We start from the raw sequence: 19,073 nt of genomic DNA on the forward strand, positions 1-19,073 counted from the left end.
TCTGCTGGGTGCTCAGGGCACCCTGTGTGTGAGGCCAGGCCATGGCTGAGCCAGTTCCTGTTTGCTCTGAGTGCTGCAGGCTGCCCACGATGGCACAAACCAGCCCAGCGCTCTCTCCTGTCATCTTCTGTCACGGCCAAACTGGGACCAGCAGCGCACACAGTTTGGAGTGTTCAGGGATAAAAACGTGCCAGGTAAGCTACTGCCACAGACCCCCGAGAGATGAGGCTCAAAAGTGCTGCTTCTGCCTTTCAGAGGGCAGAGTTGTCTCTGGGGAAGTTTCCTAACGTTTGTTGGCAAATAGAGCAAATTTTGGAAAGTGGTAATACTTGCATAAAATAACTGCCTGAATTTTCAGAGGCAGTAAAATCAACCTTAGTCTGTGTCTCAGCCAGAGTCTTGAGGAATTTCACATACAGATTGGAAAGTCAGTGTAGAATATCTGGCTTTTATTTACTTATTAACAGAGCAGCTAACATTGGAAAATGCACTTTCATGTGTGAAAACTCAGTGTAAGATTTTGACTAACTGGAGGCCAGAAGAGGCACTACTGCTCTCCACCGTCCTAGCATTGTTGTCATCTTGTTCTATGCCATCACTTACAATATAGTCTGAATATACAGTACCTGGTAATGACTATATACATGGGATAATGTGGGCATTAGAGAAAATTCTTTATTTCCTAAAGTGAAAACATAGAAAACATTTGAGAAATTTTATCTAAAATTTCCACAGAACTAAATTAAATTTTTCCAACTTCTGTTTGATATTAAGAATTATGGTTAATTTCAAAGCATCAGAGTTTGTGCTGGAAGATCTGCTTTCAGTCTCTGTCTGCAACAATAATAGTTGAGTGGATACTTGAACTCTTTACCGTAGTGTTTGGGGTTTTTTTACTGTTTTAGTGTGTGGAAAGGTGTAAGACAATGTCTATGTTTTTACCAAATGGAAAGAATTTCATCAGGAAACATCTCCACTCCAAATACATCCAGGTTTTCTTTACTGCAATCAATACAGTTATTCATGGATTTCTGCTCCCAGCCCTCTCGTGGCTATATTTAACATATGTCATTGTACTGGGCTACATGGTTTTAAGAAAGTTGTTATTGTTGTACAGATGTGTGCTGCAGTGAGAGCAGGGCTGAACACAGCCAGGGTACTGTAGAAATGTCTCCTGCTCCTGTAAGCATGAGCAGGGTTGCTCTGTGTGTTGGGATTTGCTGAGGGCTGGTTTACATTCCTGTAGTGGCTGAAGTTGGCCAGCTCAGAACATCATCCATGGTGTACATTCAGCACCTCACAGCCTTGCATAAATAATTGCTCAGTCTGTGTAGTTTGTGTAGTGCTGAATACAGTTTGCTCCTGCTGATGCCTATGGTATTATATATCTGCTTGTTGTGATGACGTGTCCTCTGTTGACAGAACAGATTTATTTTATTTCATTTTTCAGGAGTATGAGTGTGAAATGAAGTGACTTTTTCTTTTAAAGGTCAGTGGTTACATAGACACAATTAGGAGCAGCTCACATGTTTTTATGGACAAGGATGAACCAACATCACATGTGAGAAGCAAATAGTGTATTTTAATTTTTTTTTTTCTATCACTCATCTGTTGTTTCCAATTGATTTTCTGTTGAAATGTGATGCTAGGCAGTCAAGATACATCATTTTAAAGTGAAGACTGCTCCCAAGCTGAGCTTTAGGATTTTTGGGGTACATATGTGGAACCCACTCCATTATGGGTACAACTGCCCATGATTTTCAAGAAATTCAATAGAGTGCAGATCTCTGGCACCATCCAGAGGGCATTTGCCACTTTTTAGTTAAGTCCCAGTTGAATATTTATTAACACCTGTAATTTTGAAGAGTGTTTAGCACTTAGGCATGCAGATGCCATTAGTTTTGAGTGAAGTTGGCTCCTTTTGGAAACCTCATCTGGGTGTCCTTCAGTGGGACAGTTCCCTTCACTGGCATCACCATTGCTCCCTACTTACATCATGTCTTGTTTCTCACATACAATTTCTCACTTAGTAGCCTGCCAGCATTACCTGCAAGAAGTTTTATTGCTCCATTCTACTAACACAGCATTTAAGCAACAACAACAAAGTCTAATTATTGTGTGTTTACTCAGGAAATGCTGCTGTTCATGGGATCTGGATGCCTGATTTATGTAGCTTGAGTTTGGGATAGGGGCCAGCTGGGGCAAGGAAGGCAATGAGAGCACAGGGGGAGGCCCCCTGAAGTGGATATCAGCTGCAGAGAGCTGGGGCTGGTTCCTGAGGCAGCAGTGCTGGAGCTTGGCTCATTCCCACATTGTTTCAGTAGGATGCAGTTTACTGAGGCAGAGAGCAAGGGCTTGCTGCAAACTGACCTCAATATAGTGAAATTTCTACCCAACTTTAGGTAGGAATTAAGTTAATTTTTTATTGCTAACTTTTATCTCCCTACAGTTTTGATTTAGTAGGCCAATGAGGAGTTACAATTATATTCATTTCAGGTGTCATCTCTTCAGGGTAAAGCCATATTACATGATTTTGAAAAAGAAGATAAATGCAGATATTATCACAAAAGTAATATTTCTCATTTCAGTCGCTCTGTTGCAAACTACAGATTGCAATTTGACCAGAAAATGGGGTTGTAGGCTTTTTTAAAATGCTGTCCCACCTGTTTGTGTGGTAAGAGTTTGAACTCTGAAAGGGTGAGAGCCCTCAGGCAAAGGAGGTATCCCCATGATAGTTTGCTGAGGTTGGGCTGTAGTATGAATTTGAAATATCTGAGGGCTTTTTTCCCATCAAATTGTTTTAGATTGGATTAGGTTAGAGTAATCCACTCAGTAGTAATGTTGAAAATCTGTAAGATGATCTGGTAAAAAGATTCTTGATTTTCTTTGACCTCAGTACAAGTGTAGTGCCTTGTAAATGTGTACAAATATGCTGCCACATCTGATGAGGAAACGAAAGGTTCCCATTCTCACAAATGGTTGGTGGCAGATCTACAATAAGAAATCAAGACTCATCTCTTGGCTGCCTGAATCTGCCCTCGTTTGTCTGGATCCATGTTTTCTTTTCATCAAGGAAGACATCTCTCTCTCCACGTTATCCACAGACAGCGCTACCTTTAGCCACTGCAGGTAGTCTCAGCAGTTTTTAAAACCTCACAGCCAAGTGAATGGAAAACTGGAGCTGCTGGATAGCTCTGAAATGGTGATGGAAGGGTGTGTCCAAGAGTTTGAACAAGGTCAGCAGTTCATTTAGTGTGTGTACATGCATCATTCATCTTTACCAGAACCCAGTTGTGTTTCTCTGGGTTGCCAGGCCTGGCATCCCAGTCCATGGCTTGGGCTCTTCCACAGGAGATTGTGCTGGCTGCTTTGTAGGAGCTACTCAGTTCCTCACGTTTTCAACTTGATCACCTAAACACTATTAACACTGTTACCTTAACCCTCCCCTCCTGTTTTTTAAATCAGCTGACTAAGCCTGAAAGTGGAGCTACGACTTTCATGCTTGAAGTGATATGGTTGTTGCAATAAGAATTTTACTAAATTCACAGCTGGCTGTGGTTTGCATAGTGAGCATAAATTAAGTTCAGTGAGTTCTGCTGTGTTACCTCTCTGACATAAAAGCCACATCAGGCAGAAATACTTAAACACACCCTGCAGAAATCCCAAACAAGTCCTCTCCTGCTAAGCACTTTGTGTAAGTTGGTTTAAGTTATAAATAAGTTGCTTATCCTTGTTATTTACTGATACATGGGCAGGCTGTTGTTGTGATTTTGTAAGCTACACAATTCAAATTGTTCTTGGCCACAATTTTTAATGACAGTATATAGATTATTTTAAGGACCATCTGTATGACTTTTGCTCGCTTCATGGTTAAAGTGGCCATGGTGTGCCAGGTCATCTGTGACGAGTGGTACCAGTAGATACCAGCTGCTGGCTGTTGTTGGGAGGATATGAATAAGAACATGTTAAATGTCTGTGAGTGATCAACTTAGCTCTGTTATTTTTGTATGAAGCAAAGTAAAGAGCTTTTGCATTACATATTAAGGTGTAGGAAGGCTTTGCTTCTTTTTAGCTGGAGATCTTTTTATCACTTTCAGAACACTCTGTGATGGCACACTTCAGACTTCTCATACTGATATTCACACCTGACAGTAAAAAAGACTTGTAAATTAGCTTGCTTGCCTAACACCACTGTTTTGCTTTGCACTTGTTTATATTTTTAAGCACCAGACCAAGCAGGATGGGGTAGCTCTTGGTCTGCTGACTAGACTGGCCTTGCCTTTGGTTCCTTTGGGAGCAGAGTAGTGCAGAATGGCTCTCCTTCCCCACATTCCTGCATTAGTGCAGATTGTTTCCATTCCTGCCCCGAACATCTCGTTATCTTCCACTGCTCTTTGAAACTTGTTCTTGACACAGAAATTGCCCAGAGCTTTGAGCTGTGGGTGCTATTATCAATCCATTATCTGCATGGAATTTAAGAAGTGTCTGATGTCAGGTCAGAAAAGTTTAAATACCTTATACATGCATCTGTTTCATACTGTGAATTTCAGTGGGGTTGACTGTTTGTGTCTGTGTGTCCATTACAAAGAACTTGGAAAATACTATTCAAAATATTATGGTTACACTAAAACCGTTGGTGGTCTCCTAAAAATTGAAAAGCAAATATTGTTTCATGCAGTGAAAAGATACAAATTTTGGCTAGTATTTTGCAAGAGCTACAGACAAAACGGTGTGCAAACCGAGACAGTGTGGCAGATGTTCAGCTGGTGTCTCAGGTTTGCCCTGTATTTTGAGGGTTGGCTCTCTTGGGTAGGTAACTGCTAATTTCAGGAGTCAGTCCCGACTTTCTTTGGGATTCAGTCAAGTGATTTTTTTTTTTTTTTTGTCCAAGGAGAAGAAAAGCAAGGCCCCATTACATTCATAACTTCTTTTAAAACCTCATAATCATTATTTGTTTAATTTGGCCGCCTCCCTCTGTAATAATCCCAGGTGTTAAGTGTCCCCTGGTGTGGCAGGTGAGGGCAGCCTGGCAGGGAGCCCAGCCTGTGCCCTGCGTCCCTGGGACGCTGCCGGAGCTCCGGGTGCCTGCTGGCAGCCACGCTCGCTGGCCTTCCTTCTCCAAAGGGGAAAACTTGGCACCCTTGGAAAGACACACTGCCTCGCTGCTGCACAGAGAAAATTGCTGCTCCTCAGGGAAATAACAAAGTTAGAGCCTTGGTGCCAATGTTATCGGATGCCAGCACAGCGAGTGTTTCCATCCTCAGAGCTCTGTGTCTTGCCATTAACAAGGACTGATTGTGCAGGACGGAAGGATTTGCCTTCAAGACCTGTTCTTGAATTGCCATTAGAGTTTATTCATTGCCTGATACTTTTTCTTTTCCTTAGACACCATCAGCTGGCACACTTGGCTTTAAATTGGAAGGAATTAGTTTGTAGTAGATTGGTGTAAAGTGATATAATAATCTCCCTGTTCAGTAAAAGTCTGATTTATATGGCATTGTTTTCTTCCCAAGATGTACATGTGAAAGGAAAGAGCATTCTAATTGCTCTTACATCCCATGCAGTAAGAAAGTGGATTTTGGAAAAATTAATACAAAAAAGCAAAGTTACTGAGTAGTTAAATAGATTTATAAAGTGTTAAGCATTTTTAAAAATACACTTTTTTGGCTCCTGAGTAGGTGATCAGCTCATGTTACTGAATGTAGAGGTCTCTCTTAAAATTTAATTTTTAATTTTTTATGAGAAATTCAGGCTAAAACCTAAAACCTACAGCCTTAAGTAATTGAAGGCATAAAGGACTTACTCTGGTAAGTTCAGAGAGGTTTTCACAGCCATTGTGATGCAGAATAGGAAGGAAAATAATCCAGTCCATGTCAAAGTCCGTCTTTATGAGATCATTGGTCAAAAAGTGTTGCAATGTATCTCCTGGTGGGAAGAGTGTGAACATCTTTAATGGTCACTTACTACAGAGTAATGCTCTGAAATAGAGACTTCCATATCTGTGAATATAAACAGGGTAAAGGATTAAAACCTCTTAATGGTAAAAAGGCATTTTGGCATTTTGGGGTAGTGCTGAGCACATCAGTGTTTGCATGAATGAATCCCAGTGTTCATGAAGAGTAATGCTTCCTTTCTGCTGCAGTGAAGTACTTATTAATTACATGTTTCAAACCTTACTTTATGGTATTTCATCTCCTCCTCTGGATCTTTCATAACTTCCAGAAAATCCTGGCCAGGACTGGTGTGAGCCAGACCACCCTGGCCTCTGCTCCTGTCCTCCTGAGGGCTGTCTGCAGGTTTTAACTCTTCATTGCAGTACTCTGAGTCGTCTCACTTCAGCATTGTAGCTCCTCCTTTTTAGGGCTTTGTGTATTGCTCTTCCTCAGCTAGCAATCAAAAATTCAGAGGCTCATTTCCTTGCTTCCTTTTTCGGAAATGAGCTGTCTTTTTTAGCAGAATTTGAGGATAAGGCCCATCCATTACTATTTAAATATCTCGATTAGCACATGTTGAAGAAGGTCATGAAGTTCCTTAACCTTCAGTCCATTAAAACAGATCAGAAGGGCTGTGCATTAATTAAGTTTCTGCTTAGAACAGTTCTTGCTTACTGAGAAAGCTCTGTTTCAGGGGGACAGGCTTTTTCCTGGCCATTAAGGAATGGATGGAGAGGATGTGTTTGGTTGCTTTCAAAGACATCTGTTTAAAAAGCCAGTGATGGCTATTTTGATGATTCTTTCTTTACAAACCTACCCCTTATGCCCTTTCCAAAGTCAGTTGTGGTGACTTGCTCTTTTTAAATTCAAATTAAAAGCATCCCCAAAGTCAAATTCTGATGTGATACAGATATGGTATGTTTCTGTATCATGTTATAGGCATGAGCAGTGTCAGCTCAAACATATATGCATGACAGGGGAGGAGCAGTGTTATCTCATATTCAAGTAGATTTATGGTTTATTTCCCCTGAAATTTTCAGTTTCCATCAAAATAATACCAATAAACTAAAGGTCTTCTTTTAAAGGTTAATTAGTAGTCTGTTTTAAAAAAAATAAAGCCATTTCCTTAGAAAGAACTGAACACTGTTAATTACATTGACAGATTTTGCTGTGGAAATTTTGTATGTTAAAACTTTTTACCTCTCTAAAAATATAATTACTCTAGAAGGGGGATAATGTTGAAAACTTACATTATTTTTCAAATACAGAATCTTGTTATTTATAGTTTGAGAAGTGTTTGATATTCATTGACTTTACTTAAAGGAACTGTTGCTCTCGGAAACGACCAAAAGAATGAGCTGAGGTATGTTTCCTCTTAGATAAAACTGAATTTCCTATCTGCAGCCCAGCAGTCACCTGTCAGTTGCAGAATTGTTAGAATGAGAAATACCTTCCTCAGGTTTTTATTTTTTTTGTCTGAAACACTTGTGTCCTGTATAATATTGCCATTAGCAATGTGATGTTCAGTAAATTATCTGCCTCTGACAGAGCAACAGTGTTTATTTATGCTTTAGATCAGTGATGGTATCTTCAAGAAAAGAGATGTTGTGCATGTAGCATATTCTTTTAATTATATATATTTTTACTAAGCCTGGAAGATCAGTCTGCACTCTTCTCAGAAGTTCTGGTTTGTTCCAGCAAATAGAAAACTTTTCCTTATGCTTGGGTGAGAACCTGCCTACAGCTTCTCACTAGTTTAGTTTCCATTTTGATTTACTGGAAGTTTCCATGTCAGAAACTGGTGTACTCCTCAGTTTTAGTTAAAAATCAAATAAGCAAACAAACAAAACCTACAAACAGTCATAAAGAAACAAACAACAAACCCAAACCTCTCTTCTGGGCATTCAGGATGGACTGGCTTCAACCCTTCTGCCTTCAGTTCTAGGTGAATTTTTCTGTCCAACTGAGGACACAATGTTGGGAAGCACCCTTGAAATCTGTAAAAGTCATTCCTGTCTTGTCATATTTTTAGTTTCCACCACAGTAACTGACTGTCCCATATCTGGGCATTGAGTTACTGGGATAAAGTGCCCATGGCCCGTTTCTGTGGCCAAGGGCACCCTGAGTGCCAGAGAGGTGAGGGCTCTGTGCTCCATGATCCCATCTCAGCGATGTCCTGGCCATGGAGGAGTTCCTCTCTCAAACAGCCATGTGCTGGCTGCATCCCCTCTGTCTGTGTGCTCTTATAATGCTGTGTGTTTTCTTCCACTATCTGAAAGGAAGTTGTAGTTTCACAAGGACCTACTTGGCTTTCATTCAATGAGGAAGATAATTTGTTTTGTTTTGTTCTCTTGACTGGGTCAGCAATTATATCATAAAAAGTGATTCAAATGAATTAGCCAAAACATTTATCAAGGTGCTACAGCCACGAAATCACACAATTAGTGAAGCAGTAACAAGTTTCCCTTTCATCTCAATACTTTTACAGGTTTTTTATTCAGAGAAGTAGAATAGAGTTGAATTCTTGAGCACAGGGATAACTCTGTAATGAAAACCTCGAGTGACCAGTGTATTGGTAAAAGATATATTTGCCCAAGCAAATTTTCAGCACTAAGGAGCAGTGTGGGTAGTGGAATGCTACTGCTGTCTTTCAGAGGTGGTGATGGAAGCTCTCAGGCTGCATCTGCACAGCTGTAAAGAGATGTGCAAACAAGCTCTGTCCAGGCATTCAGCTGCAGTGCTCAGCCCAAGACAACTTATAAAGGAGCTTCTTCCTATGGAATGTTCTGCTTACATTTATATTCCACAAAGCTACAGCCATTAAAATGCAGTCAAGGAGTCAGTAGGAGACCAAAAAGAAACAGACTACTTTCAAAAAGGAATCTAAAACCAGTTTTAAATGCTTCTGCTCCAGTGATGTTCCTCAGTCTCTTCTAATGTGTGTTATGCAGTAACTTTGCAGGGTACTCTGAGGTGTGATTACTGTAGATTCAGGCCAAAGGCTGAACCTTTATGGCTAAATTCAGATGCTTTTTTTTTCTATCAGCCATGACTCTGTTACATGGAGGTCAAGTGCCTCTGGGCCAAAATGTGTTGATATCCTCGTGGCATGTCTTCTCCTCTCAGCATAACCTGAGAATAGTGTAACTCTGGTCTCCTTAAGCAGCTGTTGCATTTATGTAGATGTTTTTTATTTAGAGCCTGTATTAAGCCCTCAGCCTCTACCAAATAAGATACTATGGAGGAAAACCTTTCAGCCCTGGGTTCTAGATGCAACAATGTGGTACTCGTTTATAGTTTTTTATGCTACATTCAGAGATGCTAAAAGTGTAGACAGATTTCAAATGATGATTTAATTGTTTACAAGTGAGTGTTTTCTGCAGCATACAAAAGAGATGAACTAATCCCCAAAGGCTTTTTGATATAACTTGAACAGATGATTTCCTGACATTGTTATATATCCTGGTTTAAGGCGATGAATAATTAGCTATTTAAGTTTAAAAAAAAAAATACCTTGAGAACTAGATGTCAGCTGAAAAGCTGTCAGTAAATTGGGAACAGCTTTGCATGTCAAGTTGATTATAGCAATGAATAAAAGGAATTACAGGAAAATGAACCATGCAGTTTGCAGTTTTTAACTTCAGTGTCCCCACAGTTCCTCCCATCTCATTCTCCAGATTCCTAGGGTGCTTGTGATACTATCAAGCTGTGGAGTTCCCTTCACAAAATCCTTTACTGTGGCCAAGTTTTTCTTGTTGTTTACTCCTCTTCGTTAATGTGCAATGACTTGAAACTTTACATTCAAGGATTTCCCCCCTCCAGCCCGAAGTGCCATTAATAGCATCTTTTGTCTGAGTTCCTGAAATCTGGGAAGCCACTTAGCACACAGCTTCAGTCCCAGGCAGCTGGCCCTCCCCTGCACATCCTGCAAGCTGCCATGGTTATCCTCCAGTAACAGAGATTGTTTGATGTTTTCCAAAGTGGATTGGATGGGACAGAGCAGTTGCTAGGTCTGAGCTGAATGTTTGTGAGATAATACTAAGTGAGTTGCAGTAAGGAGTTGGGGGCTTTTATGCACAGCCACAGCCAAAACCAACCCAATGCTCTTGGTAAAAAGCGTACTATGGACATACAAGCTAATTAGGATCTTACAAATCTGTTTTATTTAAGCAGATGGGAATGAATTAAAGTTGTTTGAATTATTCAGCTTGAAAATAAAATTGTGCATCTGTATGAAAGTTATGAATTTCGATGGGCTGAAATCCCCTTACACCTCCCCCTGTGAAGCAGCACTGAGTGCAGTGCAGGGAGTGGAGATGCTTTGGCAGGGATCAAAGGACTCATGTTCATGTTCTTACATGAGCAATTGTCACCGTGGCATCTGAAGGCCAGTGCAAAATGGAGCTGCTGTAGGGCCATCTGGATGACAATTGCTGTTTACCAACACACAATACCTGTCTGATATGTGGAAGTGGCAGATTTTGCCTCTCTGTCATCATTGTGACTGTAGTGAGCCAAAGCAGTGCTGGAAGCCTGTTCCAGAAGAGAGAGGGAGCCTCTCCTGGCAGAGGCAGATGTACTGTTTATGCAGAGGTGGCTTATTGAAAACAGAATGCAGATGGTGTGACAGCAGTGATGCACAAGAGAGGGGTTAGAGGGAAAGAAAAGAAGAAAAACCTGAAATTAAGGATGGAGATGAAAGGTTCCTCACTGACTGCTTCCCCTTTCAGGCGAAGAGCAGCAGTTGCTTTGCACTGTATTACTGTAACCCTTTCTTATGCCTGTGCATGTTTCTCATCATGTCATCAAATGTGTGATGTGGAGCAAGGTTTGTTTAAGAACAGTTTGAAATGATGGGTTTGGGCACTGTTACTGGGTCCCATCTTAGTACAACATGTTGGCTCCAGCTCAACAGTTGGAAATAAACAATCCTTTGGGGCTGCAGTGATTTTCATAGTGGTGCAGCACAAATACAGTAGCAGTGTGCACCAGTATAGGGTTCAAACCTGAGCTCCTGCAGTGTATTACTAAGTACTTGGCTGTTTATGAGGGGCTTAATAGCATCACATGAATGGATTGGTAACTAAATGAAGGATTGACAAAGCTAATCTCTGTGAGAATCCTCTTTAATGAGTTAATGAGGTGTTCTTATGGGCTCCCTACACACACAGATGCTAATGAGAGTTTTTCTAACTTACCAAGTGATGAAACTTGGATCTGCATCCAGGCTGATAATAAAAATGATGGATAGGTCCTGTTATTTGGGAAAAATATGTTTTAGTTTTGGCATGAAAACTGCATAAGGGAGCCAAAATTGCTGTTCTACCTGCATATTCTTTATTTTTTCCTGTGGCTTACTGATAAAACTTAAAGTCTAGTGCTAAGCCCTCAGTACTTCCAAAGCTGAAAATCAGCAGCTGTACTTTAAAAAAGTAAATTACCTATTTAATCATTTAAAGATCAGTGTTTCCAAATTCTGTTGTTTAAAACTTCATTCAAATTTTTTAAAAAGAGTTGTTTGTTTGGTCAGGATTTTTTTGGTATATCTGTTTTGGGTTCAGAGTTTTCTGTTTGTTTGTTTCTTTTCTCCTCCCCTGTCATAAAGACTGGAATGTAGTAAGTTCATGCAGAGGAAGTGTCTGGTCCTAAATGGATTTATCAGGGACTTTAATCCATAACCCCACAATTTTTTAAGCTGTATCAGGGAGATCACAAAAACACAGCTTGGTGGGATTTAAGGCATTTGTGTTATTTTTAGTGGTGGAATTTTCTTTTCCTGGCTGTGCTTGAATGGGAGGTCTCAGCCTTCCTCCTGTCAGCGCACTCCTGCATTCCTGGCACGTGCCAAGAGCTGCGTTGCTGCCACACGTCTGGTTTGGCTCTTGGGCAGCACAAAGTTCTGTTCTGCAGGGTGGCCAGGGGGAAGGAGATGTGCAGAGCTGTGTGGTCAGGACGAGGGCGATGGATGACAGGCAGCTGTGGCTGGAGTGTGCCAAACCTGCCTGCCAAGGGTCTGCGAGCAAGATCCTGATGCTGGACGTGTCCTCTTCACCTTAGGGCAGCCTTGCACCCCTCAGACACAATCGAGCTTTAATGCAACCATCAGATTTTTTATTTTTTTTTTTGTGCTCTTTAATCCTCATTCCAGGTCATTAATGAGTTTGTTCAATATGACCTCCCCTCAGCTCAATACAGTGCCATTTATCATTATAATTTGTTTACAGTCCTGCAGCCAGTTCTCAATTCCAGTGCTGTGCTCGCCCCTTCCCAAGTCTTTTTGAATTAATTTTTCAATTAGGATTTAGTGAGACACAGATGCTGTCCTGAAAATCCAGAAAATATGACCTCTGCTCTGTTCCTTTAATCCACTCTCTCTGTAACTCTATCAAAGAACAAATAAAGCAATTAAATTTGTCTGGCAGACTTTTTTCTGTATGAAGCTATATAGGCTGCTTCTTGTTCTGTTACCTTCAAGATTTTTTAGTTGGATATTCTTACAGCTAAAAAAGCTCTCCCTTGTCTTTTCCCATTCCCTCTGGAAAGACTCAGGGCTGTGTTCCTAGCCTCTTGGTATCCTCAGTTTATTCTTTTGCAAGATCTTTCTCATGAGAATAGCAGGATGGAAAGGCTCAGGGCGTGACCCCAGCTCTGTGCCAGGCTGTGCCCCTCTCTGGAGGGCCCTGGGTGGTTGCAGAAGGCTTCAGGAGGGTGCAGACCTGGGGCTGCTGCTCACAGCACCATTTGATGACTCCCCAGCGTGGCTCTGCTTTGAGAGCAGGGACTGCACGGGTGCCTTTTTCTGTGTGCCGTGCAAAATCTGGTGAAAATGTGCTTGCTTTTTGTTGTTGTTGTTATTGGGGTTATGCCAACACCACTTAAGCTGGCCCACCACCGTGTCTCTCTGTTTTCCAAGTGCTTTGATGTGGATTTCCAGCTCAATTACCTGTGATAGCTCCAAGTGCAGCATACAGCCCTTGTGCTGACTGGCTGATTTCTGTTCACAGCCTAGCAGTGCCCACCTCAGCTTTGAAACTGGCCCTGCCCTGTTCTCTTCAGCTGCTCCTGTAACTTTGAAACATGTTCCTTACTGTGTACAGGCTTTAATTTCCTTCTGGTAATTTACTTGTCTGGAAATTTCAAATGAGCCTGATCATGAATTTGGTCAGAGCCTTCCTGCTGTTTTTTTACATCGTGTCCTCTGTTAGAAAATATTCAGGCAGATTGTTCTCATAACAGATGATAACTGGAGTGGTTGTCAGACAGGACATTTTTTCCCTATAAATGCAATGATTATACTCTTAAGTGAATTAGCATCTTCTTCCATGTGCTTTTTTATCTGGCTGTTTAAGACACTTGGTTACTCTATAAATATAGACTCCTCCAGCTCTATTAAAATGTTGCATAAGGATATGTGTCACTTTAATTTTTTTTTTCTATCACTAGAACTACAAATAACCCACACCCATGAGTGTAATTAGACTCAAAATCATAGCCAGGCTGTACCTACTGGGGTGCCCTCTTGGAGGCTTCCATAGCAGCATCCGCTGAGGAAGTGGGCATGAAACTGTGGTTCACAGCAGTGAGGGTGTGTGGGGCTGTGAGATGAGCTGGGCCATGGGGGGAAGAGATCTTTGTCAGCAGCATCCGGTACACTTTGCCATCTCTAAGCAACCCAGTTCTATTGATCCATTAGAGTAGTACTCCTTGTGTTTTTACACATTTGCATTTTATGCTGAAATTCGTTTGCCACCTGAAACCGACTGTGCAGTTTGTTAGAACAACTGAACAGCGCAGCGAAGGCATGGCTCCTGCCAGCTCTTAATAAATTATTAAGGAAAGCAGGACAGTTGACCCTTGCTGTGAGTTGGTCAGATGTATCATTCTTAAGCACAGATTTGGAAAGTGGTGTTGGAGCAGCTGTGCTGTATTGAGGTGTCAGGGCTGAAAGATAAGTGTGCCTGGAGTTAATAAGTTAAAACATTAACTGTCTGTCGCTCGTACCTGTGAGACAGCATGTCTGGCCTGGGGAGCTGACATATTCAAAATGTCAAAGCAGCACTTGGGCAGCAGCATCTCTGTGGCCAGACATATTTTACAGACATCTGGGAAAGCTCCCTGCTGCTATCAGTGTGCTGCAGTCGCTGGCCCTGGCTATGTTCACAGATCTGTGCTGAGCTGGCTGCTGCAGATACTTTTCAGGTGGTAAATGACACCAAAGATAGGAATAATTCCAGCTTCATTTGTAAGTGGAACTGTAATAGACAGAAGGTTCAGTGTATTGCTTAAATGTTCAGTAAGATGGTATGGATTTATTTTGGGTAATGTTTTTTATGGAAGTATTAGGGAGTTCTGGGCTATTTCTGGGCACTGACTGTTATTTCAAGCTAAGGAATAGTAGGTGTTGCTGTGGTTTAGGTTCTGTAAATGATTATAGTCTTCTGTACAACTCCTGCAGACAAGAGAACAGTTTTATCTTTACTGAAAACAAGGAACTAGCAGGTCTTAGATTTAACTGATTTGCTCTTCCATTGCTGGATAAGCATGGGATTGTTCATTTGGGAGAAGACACAGTCCCTCAGATTTTTGGCTTTGAAGGAGCTATACAAATTTATTTTACTAGGCAAGGATTACAACAGTTTGTACCAAAGCTATCAGCTGTTAAAGACTGCAGTCGTTTCTGGTGGTGAAATATCCAAAGCTGGGATAGGCAGGGGAGGAGCAGTGGTGGGGGTGGTCCTGTATGTGAGGGAGTGTTTTGATTGTCTAGAGCCTGTGTTGTATACTTAGGGGTGTTGCCCAAGACAGTACCTTTATGGAGCTGATCATGAAAGTCTGCATCTTCAATTTTGGTGGCTGTCCTGGCTTAAGATGCCCTCCTCCCCATTCTGTGCAGCTTCTCAGCAAACTAGTTGAGAAAATGATCTTGAGTAAATATGTTTTCACCCAGCGGTTTGTGTTTGGTTAGGATCACTTCTGCAATTTGGCCACACAAGCAGTTAATTTGTCAAAATTAAGGGCTGGCAGAGGCCACGTGGGCTCACATTGTTACTGAAGAGTGAGCTGGTTAAGCTGTGCACCAGTGAGGGGGCTGGCAGTGAGGGCACTGGTGGCAGCTTGGTGGTTTGGAGCATGCTTTGGTGGTCTGAGAGCTCACAGGAGCTGCAGGGCCGCCCAGCACCTCTGTCTGGGGTCATCTTGTCACTGCCCTGGAAATGCCCACTCTTTGCAGACCTCAGTGCAGCTTCTGCTGGTGGGTGATGTGATGAAAGTCAGACCTGCAAGAACATTTTCTGGGTGACTTCAGAATTTCCTGTAGCTTGCCCAGCAGCTCCTGCCCCGGCTGGCAGGACTGGTGCTGCTGGGAAGCAGATATCTGCTCCCCAGATAGGTCAGTGTGAGATAACTGGTGTGCAGAGGCAGCTGTTAATGTGACTTGCAGCTAAGGGTTACAATTAAGGTTACTGAACTCTTCCTGTCATTTGAGGCTGGGTTTTGCTGTAGGGACGTGTCTGCAGGGAAGCTCTGTGTGTTGGTGCCCTGGCTGCTGCTCCAGGGCACTCGTGTCACCACCATCCCTCAGACGTGTGGGAGGGTACCTGACTTGTGTTCCCCCTCTCTAGTGGAGAGGTGACAGAAATGTGGGGAAAGGCAGTTCCTCCAAATCCTGTTGTTTGTTTTACTTTGGGTTTCTGTGAATATACAAAGGTTTTGAGCCACATTCAACTGTAGGATAAAAACCACAGGCTGGCAGGCTAACAAACCTCCTCTGGGTCACAAAATGAGTCAGCAGAAGAGATGAAATGACAGTGCCCTGGGATAGCTGTAAATTGTAAAACCAGCCCTGCCCACACAGGGAGCTGCTGTAACCTGGTCCTGCCTTGCAGACAGCAGATTGGAGAGGACATGTGAAATGTCACTTCTAGCTGAATATTCTGTTGGTTGGAAACTATTTGAAAACATGTCTATTTCCTTTATGGGAGTGAGACATTAACCCATTATGAAAAACACAGTGGCCAAACCCCAGAGCAGAGTTGCTGTTCTCAGTGTCACCTTTCAATAGTAAACAGAATCTTACCCTGATCAGTCCTTAAAGGTGATCAATGTGTCAGGCTGTTTATACAGCACTGTCGTAGTGTTTACACTCCAATCCCACTACAGATTTCATTTGATCACAAACACTGGAGATTAATGATTCATAGCACTTGAAAAATGGCAGTCTGAAATTTCAGATGTGATGATTGCTGACATCCCTGGGGTTTAGTTATCACAACTCTTGTGGTTCTGTGTCAGGCTGCTGAAACCTGCTAGAATTAAAGTGGAACATACACAGACCAACCAAAACTTTGCTTGGAATGGTGCCAGTAATTCTGCTGGTTTTGCTGAGTGTTTCTGTGTGATAATTTTCTCTTACCTTTAGGTAGCAGCTAATAATCAATTGTGGCAGGCAGGTTGGACAAAGCACAGAGGAGAGGTTGTACCTTTAACAAAAAAGTCTGTAGCCTCATCCCTCACATGTGGGCAATTCCTGTGCACATTGTCATCCATAACCATGCATCAGGCCATGCACAGGAGCTGGAGGATAGCTGTGGCTGTCAAAATACGACATTTATTTGGCATTAGTGATAGGCAGGTGATTTTAAGAACATGCCTTTTCCTGCAGTAAGAGTGAAAGTCTTTCTAACTTTAAGCTTGAATTTTAAAACTATTTTTTGCTGTTGAATCAAATTTGACTGTATTTGTGGCCTCCCACCTTCTTCGCCCTCCTCAGCTTTCTTATTTCCTTGCTTGAAGAGGAGAGTTGGGATGTATTCTCTGCAGTTGTGTTTTAGGGACTCTCAGGTGGGCTCCAAGAGCTGTCCTGAGTGTGGTACCTGTAACTGCACGAGAGAAACAGGAGAGTAGAGTGGGCAGCTGGGAACAGGGTGAAAGAAAACACCTCTGTGCAAGGCAGAGGTGGCATCCAGAGACAGCCCAGCCACATCTCTGTGTCACAGGCACTGCACTGCTGAGAGGCAGCAATGTTCTTCTGTGTGAACTGCAGTTGGGAGGAAGGTTTGGGGTTTTCCCTATCACTGTCTGTAGCAATTGTGCAAAAAAGTGTGAGTGGGGAAGGAGCTAACCTGGATTGTTCACTCTTAACCCATAAAAGCCAAGCTTTGTTATTTTCTCAAATAATTTGTGAGATTTGAGTGTTGTATGTTCTAATGATGGGGCAAAACAGTCCCCCTTGCAGTGCTGCACAATGGGGACAAGTGAACACACCACAGCCAAAATGAAGGGGAAATAAACAGGAAAAACTGTAGATCACAGGGCCACGCTGATGCATGGTGAAATAATACCATTCAAAACCTGGTTTATATTTACAGCTTTCATTGGTCCAGGAAGCTTTGGAAATTAGTAATTAACATAAGAAATCCATTCTATTCAGGAAATATTGGACTGAGTTTGTCTAGCTTTTAAGTAGTCTGAAGCCTTATCTATTACAGGAATCCCCTGATCTTTCCAGGATGTTTTATACCTACAGTAGCTGCTTCCTCTTACGGAAGTACTGTCATTTGGAAGTGAACAGCACATGTTGAAAAAGCTTTTGTCTATAGTCAAATTGGCACCGACTGAGAAAATCCAGATGATCTCCCAAAGGGGAGCCTGTGCAGCTGAGCTGTTCTTTGTTACAGCAGTACTTTGCTTTTTGTCTTTAAACACACTTTGTATTCTATCTGCCCCACACACCTGCTAGTGTTGTGATCCTCCTGCTAAGATATAAATGTGAGTGGGACAATGGGGGACAATGCTGTGACCAAACTAGCGTTGCTTTAGAGTCCAGCTGCAAAATGGATGAGTTTATCCCAGCTAAGTCTACATGAGAAATGCTGTGAGTGTTGCCATCATTTGTTTTAGAGTAAGGCAGTCCAAGGACAAGAGTCCTCTCACCTCATCTCTCATCTTCAGATGATTTTTTTCCTCCTCTAGCTTAGATGATGACATGATATTTGGATTTCATTGAGGTTTCTCAGTTCCCTTCCAGTCTTGGTGTCATTTGGCCAGTTGTCAGGTAACATCTACTACATCTGTGTCATAGTGGTGCTCTGGTGTTAAATGTAACCTTTCATCAGCCTAAGTTAGCAGTGTGACAGAGGTAGTCATAGGCTTTTTCACCTGTGCACACTGTGCTATCTGACCCATGACTTGCTGAGTGGAGGAAAGGTGTGTCAAGGCTTTCAAGGCCAATTTCCTCCTTAACCATTTTTTCCTGGGTTGATAGCCTGTTTCTTCTTTAGTATATTTATGGTGATTGTTAAAACAAAAGCTGCTTTATAGGTGTAATTAAAAGTAAAAGGAATATATAGTTTCTTGGAGGAAGCTCACTTTTTTTTTTTCATTCTGTTCTGTGATTTAGCCAAAGTGAGAATTACAATGGCTCAAAACTCAAAATTAGTCTCAGGAGCCCAATAATCTGATAGACAAGAATCTTCTAAACTAAAAGTGTCTAATTGAGACAGATGTGATGGATTTAAGAGAGAGCACCGTTGACCTGGTTCCACTCTGTTAGGCTTTCCAATTAAACAGGATGTGGAGAGCAAGACCTTGCAGAGTAATACCTGGACCAGCAGGACTGAGGTTTTAAATGTTCACTATACTTTAAAAGATGTGCTTTTAAAGATTTTGCTTGAGTGCTAATCCCAGAACACTAATGATGAAGTTTCCTACAGGGATGTTATCTCTTGCTAACCTTTTAATTAACAGGCTAAATAGACGATTTTGTGCTTTTGTGTTTAGAAGTTCTTTAATGAGGTTTGAATTCTCTGGCCAAGCTAAGCTAAGGGTTCATATTTTGACACCAAGGAAGATGCCAGACTGCAGAAAAAGTACAATGCACTTGCATTATAATGTGCAGAACTGGAGAGAAGCATTCATTAGGAAGAAATGTAATTGAAAACAAAATAACCACAGCTAACTGCAGCTGTTGAGAAGAAAAGTTTTGCCAAGGATGTGGCCAACCCTTTCACCATCAACTTAATGAAAAGGTCTTAATGCCTTGAAATTATAGGAGCCCAAATCAAATATTAGTCTGATCTAAAACCAGTCAGCTGTAATCTAAGAATTGTAAAAGAGTTTCAAATCAAAGATGTGAGGGGCCTG

General features: G+C 41.8%; 1 protein-coding gene across 1 annotated transcript in view; it reads left to right on the forward strand.

The window, feature by feature from the left end:
* Positions 1-89: 89 nt before the first annotated feature.
* XYLT1 (xylosyltransferase 1) overlaps positions 90-19,073 on the forward strand; it is a 152,350-nt gene continuing 133,366 nt past the window's right edge. Inside the window, exon 1 of the mRNA XM_015642387.2 lies at positions 90-194. Within this exon, the coding sequence (XP_015497873.1) occupies positions 90-194 (105 nt within the window). The remainder of the gene's footprint in view (positions 195-19,073) is intronic.

The sequence above is a fragment of the Parus major genome, chromosome 14 (genome assembly GCF_001522545.3).
Source record: "Parus major isolate Abel chromosome 14, Parus_major1.1, whole genome shotgun sequence".
NCBI lineage: Eukaryota > Metazoa > Chordata > Aves > Passeriformes > Paridae > Parus > Parus major.